This window comes from Montipora foliosa, chromosome 1, assembly GCF_036669935.1.
Source record: "Montipora foliosa isolate CH-2021 chromosome 1, ASM3666993v2, whole genome shotgun sequence".
Classification (NCBI taxonomy): domain Eukaryota; kingdom Metazoa; phylum Cnidaria; class Anthozoa; order Scleractinia; family Acroporidae; genus Montipora; species Montipora foliosa.
The window spans coordinates 23,673,073-23,684,803 of NC_090869.1; the positions used below are offsets into that span (position 1 = coordinate 23,673,073).

At 40.0% G+C, this 11,731-nt stretch overlaps 1 protein-coding gene across 3 annotated transcripts in view; it reads right to left on the bottom strand.

Annotated features, from left to right (window-relative positions):
- Positions 1–666: 666 nt before the first annotated feature.
- The window catches only part of LOC137993882 (probable serine/threonine-protein kinase roco8), a 27,309-nt gene continuing 16,244 nt past the window's right edge, over positions 667–11,731 (bottom strand). For 2 of the 3 annotated variants that reach the window (XM_068839781.1, XM_068839783.1), the window contains exons 5-9: positions 5,737–7,997; positions 3,655–3,700; positions 3,270–3,515; positions 1,502–1,579; positions 667–1,252 (exon numbers count right to left, since the gene is read on the bottom strand). In XM_068839781.1, the coding sequence (XP_068695882.1) occupies positions 1,059–1,252; positions 1,502–1,579; positions 3,270–3,515; positions 3,655–3,700; positions 5,737–7,997 (2,825 nt within the window). In that variant the 3' untranslated portion in view covers positions 667–1,058. Of the gene's footprint in view, positions 1,253–1,501; positions 1,580–3,269; positions 3,516–3,654; positions 3,729–5,736; positions 7,998–11,731 lie in introns of those variants that run through there. The other variant, XM_068839782.1, reaches the window with a different exon arrangement.

The window sequence follows — 11,731 nt, forward strand, 5'->3', positions numbered from 1 at the left end:
GCTTTGTGTCCTCAACAATATCTATTATTAGCGGTCTTCACAAGCAGGTCGATCGATAATTTCTCTTATCTTCGTGGGTCCGGTAATCGGTGCTGTTCGCTTAAGTGTGGACGTTGTAACAAAGTCGACATTCCTTGCGCAAAGTTGACGTTGTTTGCACAAACTAGATGTTGTTCGTAAACAGTTGAGTTTCGTACAAAGTGTGAACGTTGTTTGAACAAAAAAGTCGACGTTCTTTGGACAAAGTTGACGTTGTTTGTACAAAGTTGACGTTGTTCGTACAAAGTTTTGAACAAAGAAAGAAGATAATTAAGATAATTATTTCTGCAACGGTTGCACCGATTTTTCGAAGCACTGCGCAATGTAACATCTGTCCTGCAACTTGTGTCGCAACGGTTTGCGGCACCAGCCAATGAAAATGCTCCTTTAACCTCATGTGATTATCGAAACGAGACAAGTTGCATGAAACGTTACGTTGCTCAGTGTACTACCCGTATAACAACTTGTTTCGTAATGTGAGAATGTTTGTAGAAATGGCGTTGCGAGACAAGTTGCACGAAAAATTGCACAGTGTAACAGCGCCTTAAAAGAACATAGGTATAATTAAGAAAACAAATACACTCGTACTTGTTATAGATATATTTAAAATCAGATACTGCGAGTAAGTAATTGATATATTGTTTATTTATGAAAGGAAATATTTTGAGAGATGTTCATTTACACTTTGGAAAATAACATTGAGCCCTATTATTTGATTCGGCTGCCTCTACGTTTCGAGCTGTACAGAACACCAGAGGACGACTGAGGCATCTGCTAAGTCGTTGTTGTTCCAAGCCGCTTTCCAGATGACCCGTGAAGATATTTGGGACTGAGTCAAATCATAACGACATTGTCACCTTTTCAAAGAAATGTGAGTTGCAACAAGTATTTTAAGCAGTGCTAGCGCTAAAAGTTAGTGTAGAAATATGAAGTGCGTCAATGCACAAACACGTTAGAGCAAACTGAAACCGACTGCACCTTGGCGCTGTGACGACCCCTTAGAGGCTGAATAAGTCACTTTACAGGGTATCGGCCAGCAGAGGTAGTCCACATCCAGTTAAAGTATCGTACAGCTTGTCCGCGCTAATGTAGTGCAACTGACTTACAGCAGCCAAAGCAGCATCACATGGATTCAGAGTTCGCTTATCAAGAAACCGGATCTCTTTTGGACTGAGGCCTAGTCTCTCAGCAACATCCTTCCATTCCTCTCCACCTGCAACACAAATATACACGTTTCTTGTTGTTTCAAGAGCTTTTCGCCATCATTTTTCCAGTCACGCACCAAGTAACCAATAGAGAATGCTTTGCCAAATACTACCACCTCTGATTCTAATACAGATCATATAAAAATCATACATTTGGATTTCGGATATGAAATATGGATGCGTGGCACACTTGACTGATTTGACGTAGATAACTAATTTAAATAACGGCTCGTCTTTACATAATTGGTACAACTTACCGCTCAAGTCTATTGTAAGTTCTCTCATCTGGCGTACTGGGATATTTCGAATGTCAAGGTTTCCTTGTAGCAAAGGACCTACAAATAAAATGGGCCACAGTTATTGGATACGGCAATGCGAAAACCAAACGAAAAAAAAACTAGGCACGCAATGCGTACATGTGGTAGTGCAGTAACGTACACAGCGTTTTATTCCATAATTGTCACTTGAGATGGGTTTTGTTTTCCAGGAGATTCAAGGTTTGTCTTTGCGTAATATGAAGCTCTAATTAATTGTACACAGTATTGTTTTGATACTATAAATCACAGGAGTGCTATGGTAGATGTCTTAGGTAAATAGCCGGGCCCTGAGAATACATGTGGTTACTTGTAAAATACTAAACCCAGAAAGATTGAAGAAAGTAAAAGGGAATCGAGATACATTGGCTTCGAGGGTGACATGTTACTCATTTTCAAGTTCCCTTCTTTGCACCTCAAGTTTTAAGCGTGTCTGAGATTTGGACACCTTTCCAAGACAAATTTGTACGGACGTCAAGCGCTGTCGAGCGGGGTTAGTATCTGGATGGGTGACCTCAAAATGTACGACTTGCCGTGTCAGAAACGTAGCACCGAAAATTCTATTTTAACGCTCAAAGATTTTCGACGTGAAAACAACATAAATTTTGAACCTCGAATATACAAAATTACCATCGGCGAAAAACAGTTTGGGAGATTTTTGCTACGTTCAATTTTCCTATCGTACTTTTGGCTGCAAAAGTAAATCGCAAAATCGAAAGTGTCGTCGAATTCAGCGAGCGCTGTGATTAAGTTAAGTTACCTTGCGCGTTTACTCGCGAAACAAGGATACATCTGTGTCAAAATGATGGCAAGACACGGGATTTTTGTTTTTGTTAGTTTGGTTTTTTTATCTTCAAGTGTTATAAAGTTCAACACAAAGATCACAATCGCCCATCTCTTGAGGTTGACCATTGTTTCTGCAAAGTCCAAAATTTACTCTCCTAGATTAGGTTATTTATTACCAAGTAATTCCATCGTTTTGGAAATAGCAGCTGCTTTATTATTCATCAGCGTCCCAAATTCTTGCCCAATTTGGAGCTCATTTTGTTGAAACTCAAGCACGCTTTCGACAGACCTGTTTATGTTCGTGAGTTATGCACGCGCTGCGGGCCTATTGTCACCACGGACTTATACGCTCTTACACTCTTATAACCCGGTGACATAGCGTGTACTGCACTTACAGTGCACTACCACAAAAACCCCACAAAGAAACTATAAAGAAAAAGATCATAAAATTACACCAAAATAGGGCTGCAACATACAAAACTAGAAAAAAATCAAGTTTTCTTCTAACACGCCGCCAATCAAAATTTTCGAGACCATAAACTGACAACACGGAACTTTGCATAAATGTCAGAAATGCTGTCTTAAAATTAATGAATACGTCTCCCTCGGACCTGAAATAAACGCTGCATCACTTTAAAAAAAGGTTTAAACAGTTGATGACTTTCCGCCCGAAAATACAGAATATCGATTACTGGTAATTCCTCTGACCTTCATTTTCAGATATAACTTTTCTTTTTGACTTAATTTGCTTTTTAATTCAACATAAAATATACACAGCTAACACAAGTGGTTCTGGCTGTTTGCTACGAATATGAGTACTTTTCTTCGTTGCAACCAGTGGTACAAAACAGCCATTGGCCCAGCCATGCACTGATGGAGTAGTCACCTAACCTCCACAGCGACCAATCACTGTTGACAAACTCACCAGTTGTCCCTGCGGGTGTAATTTCTCTCAAGTGCTTAAAAACTTCAATGTTGTTTGAATTCTTTGCAATCTTTGCCAGGCAACGGATCATTCTCTGTGTTTCCGGGTTTGGTTGCTCCAAACGCGTTTGGTCTAAATGTAGACCTTTTTTCAGCTGAAGTACAATTTCTTTTGGATCACATGAACGTGAACAAAGTGATTCCACAACGTTGCAAGGAAGCAGGGGAGGCGAATTGTCTTCACTCCCTAAAGGAAATTAAGGAGAGAATTAAGCCTTCTTACCTGACACTACAATGCTGCATTTGCAATAAACGTTAACCTCAGTTTTGTGTTTCGCTCAGCGTTCGTTGGGAACAGCAGAGCAAGAACCAGACCACAAACGTACCTGTACAAGACGATAAAACGCTCCCATCAAACACATCAGCTGCTGTCTGTGATTAAAAAGGAACATGAAGAAAGCTGGTAATTACAAAGAAAAGTAAGCCACATTAGGGACAGACCTTTGAGCTTACCCAGAGTAAACATAGCTCCAAGCAGACGACTGCCCATCAATAACCACACGCTGCTTGTGGCCCGACAGATAGCTCTTAAACCATTTTAGCATCCAACACCAAACACCAAAATTGGTTCAAGTCTTACAAAGTACCCTTATGTCAGATTATTGAATGCTTTACTAACGTCATTATCACCATGCATTTAACTTCTTTTGTAAGTTCGAATACTCCATTGATTTTTTATACTACATAACCCAGTTGGTTAATCTTAAGACAGCCACAATCTAACGCAGACAGAGAGAGGGATTATAAGTGAATGAAGGGGGTAGTTTCTAAAGAAACTGTGGTGCTGCGTCGGTGGGGAAGTACTATACAAAAATTTGGTAACATGGCAACGTGAAAAATAGGAATACATTAGTTAAGTGAAAAGCGTTCGTTAATACCGTGAGGATTAAGGGTGCCGATTTGAAAGATGAATTTTTGTTCCAGATTCTTGCGGACCAATGAGACAGGACAGCCTCGTTTTTCAAAGAACTGACACATCTCCTCTGATTTGCTGGAAAAGTTGAAGTCATCACTACATAGACGTCGAAGTCTAAAAAATTGAGAATAAGGAATGGAGTTCTTGACATGTGATGGATATGACGATGAATACAACAAATAACTGTGAGAATCTGTAGGTTTGTAGTGCACACTTTTAAATTACTCCAAAATGAGCCAGAGACTGGTAGAATCTCTTCGCAACCTCCACTTATTTTATTCAAACGCGACAAAAACGTCGGCAACTTTTTAGTTAGAAGCGCGCTCAAAACTAACGAGCAACCCGGCACTTTCAAATGTGCGCGCACACGATGCAAAACTTGTCCTTTCATTCTTAACACTAGCAGGATATCGGGTCCTAAGCGATCTGTTAAGATCACCGATCGTTTCGCATGTACCTCCGCAAATGTCATTTATTGCATAACCTGTACGTTATGCAAAAAACTATACATTAGCGAGACAGGGAAACGACTGAGCAACCAATTCCGCGAACACCTTCGCGATGTTGACAAGAATGACAAGGATGCCTCTACGCCAGTCGCTCGTCATTTCAATCTTTCTAATCACACCAAAAAACACATGGCTATCTGCGGCCTTTCCCTACGTCTAGGTACGACGGAAAGCCGCAATAACCTGGAACAAAAATTCATCTTCCAAATCGGCACTCTTAATCCTCACGGTATTAACGAACGCTTTTCATTTAACTAATGCATTCCTATTTTTCACGTTGCCATGTTACCACCAATAGCGTAGCTCTCTACTACTATAAAAACTACACATAACCCACAATTCCTCGAATGGCTCTGACGCGAAGGGCTAACGCTCGAGACCTCAGCTTTTAGAATCTCTGTACGGTGGCCACTTTACATTATCAACTCCGTTGATAAAACCAAGTTTTCGTAATTATAAGTGTCTCGCTTACGCAATCGTCACGCGTCGAACGATCGCGTAAGCGTGAAACTCAGAGTTACGGACAACGTACAGTATGTACGTTTCGGCTGTGATTTTCTTTTACTCTACAACGCTCTGCAAACCGCATCGAGCACTTTTTCTTAGCGAAGGCTCAACTACTCGCACTTTTTTCTTTTATACTTTTAATCTCGTATACAATGTCATTTCAGGCTAGAAATTAGTAAGTAGCACTTTCAAAAATTATCCGCGCTTCGACGAGTAACAAATAAAGAGATCGAACGACAGGCGAACTTTGTCAGTTTAGATTAGTTCCAGTCATTAGAGGGGCTATCATGTTTTAGCTTTTGATTCCCATAATCTACTTTATCCTTGGATATTTGTGAGCGCAAGGCATGAAACGACTTATGCAATATTCAAAACATATTCCATATCCAGTTTACTTGGTGTTTACCAATTCACACTAGAGACCTTTTTCAGCTAGTTACTTCATTACTCTAAAAATCATTGTAAGCGGTAATTACCTCTTTACGTGGACAAGAAAACCAAGCTGCAAAATCCTTAACCCACACTTTGTTAGTTCTTGCGGTCGCCGACCTGTTGCAGGTAATAAAGTGATTGGCACTTTGCAACTCAGATTCAGATAAAAAATGAAGGCATTCCTCTTGCTCGCAACCTTCTTTGACATGAGTGCGGCAGTAGGTGACCATCCTTCCATGACAACAGACCGGACAAACGACTCCAGCTTGATATCTCATCCGCTTCAACCAACAGAATTCTTTACGCATGCACTCAAGAACCAGAACAAGCTGTCTATAAACAGCGCCAGCGCAGAACACTTCAAATGAATCGTGTTGAGCATCAGATGAAATGCTTAGATTTGACTGAAAATCACCTTTTAGTCCAGGTGCGACATTTCCTCTGTGAACAATGACTTCAATAAACGAGGTATGGCACAAGAGTACAACGGAGCAGTTTTCGTCCGCTGCGGTGTAAAATCTGGCAAAGTTCTTATACAACTGAGGATGCAGTGAACTCCAAAATTCATTTTGGCCCCACTGAAAGAACTGCAACACAAGCCGCGGAAACAATCTCAGAGGAATTTGTCCAGATTCAAACTTGAGGAAGAGAGAAGGAAGTTCTCCAGAGGCAATCAACTCGGTGACGGCCTTTGGTGGATGCGACTTTAACATGGATGGCACTAAGTATTGCTTATTACCGAAAGCATCTGATGAAGGCAGAGGGCACAGCAAGCTGAAGTTTTCCATGATTGCAATGACGGTTTTAAAGTTATCACGTTCTATAAATTGGCCCCAGACATGCTGCAGCAGCTTTTCTTCCATGATTCCTTCTCTCTCGAGCTTGGACCACAACTCTTTGAATTCTTTCTCTTGATGATCATAGCGCTTAACAGTTATCACCTTCTTGAACACACCAATCAACCATTGCGGATCCAAGATAACCAATTTGTTTAACTCAGCAGTGTCATCAAAATGTATCAAAATTCTTTGATCGTGCAAAAAAGCAAGCAATGTTACAAACTCTTGTTCGTCATGAATATGGCAGACTTCAGATGCGATCCGTTTTGCATGTTCAAAATAAATCCATCTATGACCTTCATCCAAGGTTTTTTGAAGCGCTTTCTCGTATCCCAACCATTTGACTGGAATAACTTCTCTCATCTGTGGCAGTTCCTTGGCAACCGCTACAATTTCGTCTCGTAAGCGCACTACTCCTGGACACTCCGATTCAAGGCCTGCCTTAGTGTTATCCACTAGAATAGGATCATCACACAAGTGGGTCATGTATGGTTTGTCAACCAATTTTTCCAACACTTCACCGGCCACGTCATTAGGATCTTTCCCACCATAAGGTTCATCCGCATGCGTGCAAACTAGGAAAACCGGCGGAAGGGCTTTGGGAAGAACTGTGGATGTCGAAGCTGAATGCACAGCATGATCTTCACCTGGACTGGATAGTAATGCAACTGAAGTCATCCAGTAGTCTAGGTAATCGTGGTTAGTTCTTGTGCTGTACTTGTCTTCAGTTTTCTTGAACATTCCTTGCTTTTTCACGGGCTCGGCTCTTTCAGAAGGATCTCGACTTAGGTCATAAACCAGAAGGTAAATTGCTTTTGGTGTCAGAAAAAGTGAATGTGTCTCATAGTAAACGGACTGTCCAGCAAAATCCCAAAGAACCGAATAAATGTCATCTCCTCCTTCGATCTTGTCAGCTTCTTCTCGCAATTTCTTAATCAAGGTTTCTATGTCCTCAGGTATATCAGATGAGGGAAGAGAATTAATGCTTTCAAGTGAATGGAATTCAAGAGACTTGTCATCGATCTCAAAAGAGGGATCTTTTGCAGTTTCAGTTTGTGCGCTTAACGTGAAATTCAGGGGAAATTTTTCAGAATCGGCTGATTTGTCGACAGTCCTTTCTTCAGAAATTAATTCTTCTTCCTTTAGATTTTCAACAACCAAGAGAGCTACATTATGCTCATAAGAAGTCGTCACCTCTTTGTTTGCACCTTGATCCGTTTCCCCAATCTTCCAAGTCTCAGTGGTGACTTTAAAGTAGGACGGATCAACATCAATCCCAACCGTGCTGCTCTCGTCAGGATTGAATCGTATTCCCCTCAATGACTTCTTCAGGCTGGTCTTTCCTGAGCGGTCCTGTCCAATTAACATGATTGGGATCCTTTTTACACGAGTCATTCCTTCTTTAAGGGCCTTTTTATATGCTTCCAAAGCCTTGGGACCACGTAAATTAATTTCAGGAGGACTCACTATTAAGACAACCGGTCAAGTATTAGCAAAATAGAAGGCAGCAAAACACACTTTTTCGTCGTGTAAATGTAAAACCGAAGTAACTACCGGGTAAGTGATTTTTAAGTGGAAAAGGGGGCGGCAAATTTCACCAAGGCAATCACTGAGTGAGTTTAATATTAACGTATCTGAAATTTCATTGAGTGCCCAACAGAAATACTTCTAAGATTTACAAACTCAAAGGAAGTGTCAAAATGAGAAAAGCCGTGAGTATCTGCAAAAATCCGGAATTTTCATCATGTAGTAATTAATCATAGCAAGGTCAGAACACACGAGCAAACTTCAAAATACGCAAGTAACTACCCTAACTGTTTCCGGTTTTGTTTCTTATGACTCAGTGTTCGACAATTCTAGTCGAACTTTAAGGTCCGGTTAGTCTTAAAGCAAAGTGGAAATTCTCTCCAAAACTTTATTGGCAAACGTGCCCTCTATAGTCATTTTGTCATAAAAGACTCTGCCTTCCATCCAGCCTTGAACGAGGAAATATCATTAGCAGGGCGTAAAATTGCGCCTAATACAGGCGCCAATGCGACTTAATTTTTCACTTTGGCGACCAAATCCTGAAAATTAGTCGCCAAATTGGCTACTAGAATTTCTAATCACACCTTACCTAGAGATCTAGTGATTTTCGAAGATTTGTTAAGATAAATCTGCAGCAAAGTTCCTCGTTAACTTTGCTGCGAAAACCCAAAACGAAGCACATGCACGATTTCGATCGTGTTTCAATCGTCACTAGACGCCATCTTGGATTTAGGTAACCTTTCACGTTGTATATGACCCAATCTAGTGTCCTCCTTGTAGCTCGTGCGAATTTTGCGGGCTTATTTTTCATCGCGTGAGTTTATTTGAAATAAAAATGAGCGAGGAAATTAATCGAAGCGTGGAAAGTGATCGAAGTGATCTTTTTGACTATTGTGACAGCACTTCCTCGGTCAAGATATTTTAGCGTTTGCTCATGCATTGGACGAAACATATGCTGAAAAAAAAAAGAGTCCATTAGACGACTTCAATTCAAAAGGCAGCGCGCGAAGGCCAAATTTTTTTTACGATAGAGAACTATAGATCCACGTTTACACGAACGGCAAACGGTAAGAAGCTAACATTTGCCGTCTGCCTTACAGCCCTTCGACAACAATGCGACATTGTCTGTATTTGTTGTGAATGGGAAATATTTTTCTATGTTTCTGTTAGATGTTTTTAAGGATTAGAAGAAAAGGGAGCGAAATCAAAATTAAAATTTGCCGTTTGCATTTTCCATAAACGTGGTTCTAAATCTATTTAATGTCTGAGATAGAAAGCTTCTTGAGACTTAAAAAAACTGAGGCCTCATACGAATCACTAACTCTTTTGTAAAACAATGTTTTTCCTCGCCTATAAAATTAGGATAGTTAGATATTCTTCCTTAACGTTAATTTTACAACACAGGCGTTTTTGAAATGTACTTTAATTTTGATTACACTGTGATGGTTGCACGAACTTGAAATATGCAGGCCTTCATTTGTTGCTTTCATGGTATTAGAGGCTTCCTTCATACGGCATGGAAAAGAACAATCATTTATTTATTAGTAGCAAATGAAGCATAAGAGAGGGACTCTTTATTTGTAAGAAAAATTTTCCTCCATTTGTAGGAGAAATGATTGCTGACTTAGTTGTTTCTTAATATCTATTTTTAACATTGTAATGGCAAGGTATTGAACGTGGATAAATATGTTTAAGTTAGTGAGTTTGTTCCATGAGCTGGAGCCCGGGTAATTTTTTATGTTTTTGTGAATGTATCACTATGATTCATGAGCAATTTAATCTATCCAGTACAGTGACTGGGTAAAAAATTGTTTTTTTTTTTTGTGTGTGTGTGTGTGGGTGTGTGTGTGTGTGTGTCTTAATGGCCACCAACTTTTTGGAATTGGCTACCACTTTAAAATATTTAGTAGCCAAGTGGCTACCGGGAAAAAAAGTTAATTTTACGCCCTGATTAGCCTGGCCTTAGAAGTTGGAGCTGATCTGGTCTGAGAGCACTTGGCCTGCGTGAACTCAGTGCGTTGTTATACCTTGTTAGTGAATGATTGTCTTTTCAAGTGGGTCGAGCTTTTGTTTGTACAATGTGGGTTAAATCGTTTAAGCTCCTAAAGAAGTCACAGTGGAGATGCTCCGAGTTTCGGGAGAGAAATTTAAATAACACCCAAACCACAGCACTCACAAAAAAGACTGAAGGACTGAAGCTCGGCGCTTGGCACAAAAAAAAATGTATATATGGAAAAGCTTTTTCACCGGTGAAAGAGCGTTTGGCGTCTGTTTTATCGCACACACTTTGGAAATGCAAAATACATGTCACCGAGGGTACTCTAAACGACAGTAATCTCTCAAAAGTTCTCACAACCACAACTTTGCCAAGACGTGACATCAAAACAACATTTACAAAGCAGGCTCATTGATGTTGATGCAGCGGTTAATCACCATTTGACTTAAGTCAACGGACATGGCACAGATAAACAATCCAAAGGAGCCAGTTTGGCCGGAGATTTTCTGGACGGAGCTTTGCTTGCGGTTCGGTTTAATTTGGAAGCCACACGATGTAAATTTCGGGACTAAAATCAGCTCTGCGACGAACATGTTCTTTTGAGGCTTTCTTCCTGGCTCGTGTTTTTTCTTATTTTTTTTACGGAGAAGTGAGCAATGCGATACCTGCCGTATCAGCAAATTCACAAATCGAGCCCCTTTTTGGGAATGTTGAATAAATTCCCCCCTCCCCCCTTAATCTATTCATCTAACCCCCTCCCCTCCCACGATGTTGTTTTTTTAAGATTAACACTTTTTCACTCGCCAACATTGAATGGTGAGGGGAAAATGCAAGTGGAAACTCAAAGATCGATTTCAGTTTCGTAATTGTGGTCTTTCCAGTACAGTGTCTCAACTACTTTTGTCGCTCATGGAAGCTTTGATTTTTTTATTTTCCGCCGAAATAAGGAAAAGATATCTACCAAGCTAAATTGCGCATAATTCGAATGATAATATTGTCAGTAATGTTAAATGAAAAAGAAAAGAAAGGAAAGGACAAAAGGTTGGTGATGAATTGGCGTCCAATATCTCTTATAAATGTTGATGCTAAATTTTTGGCGTCTAAAACTTTGGCAAAGCGCTTGGAAAAGGTGCTTCCGGAAGTAATTCATTTTACTCAAAATGCGTTTGTCAAGGGGACAATTTTTGATGCCGTTAGAACGATCGATGATGTTATTGATTATGCTAAGTACAAAGATATTCCTGGGATTTTAGTAGCTATAGATTTTGAATAAGCTTCCGATTCTCTGAAGTTTAATTTTCTTTTAAGAGTACTACATGCATTTAATTTTGGTCCTTCTTTCATTCAGTGGATACGTGTCTTATACAACAACGCCTCTAGCTGTGTAATTAATAACGGTTTCACAACAGGACCTTTTGCGCTAAGTAGGGGAGTAAGACAAGGAAATCCTCTCTCTCCCTACCTTTTTATAATAGCTCTGGAAACCTTAGCTATTAAGATAAAAGAAGATGATAGCATTAACGGCATTACGATACGAGACGAATCTGTTAAGCTTTCCCTCTTAGCTGATGATATGACCTGCTTTTTTAAAGACAGCAGTTCTTATACAAACCTATTTGTTACGCTGAAGACTTTTGGTGAGAGTTCTGGCTTAAAAATAAGTAATGAAAAAAACCG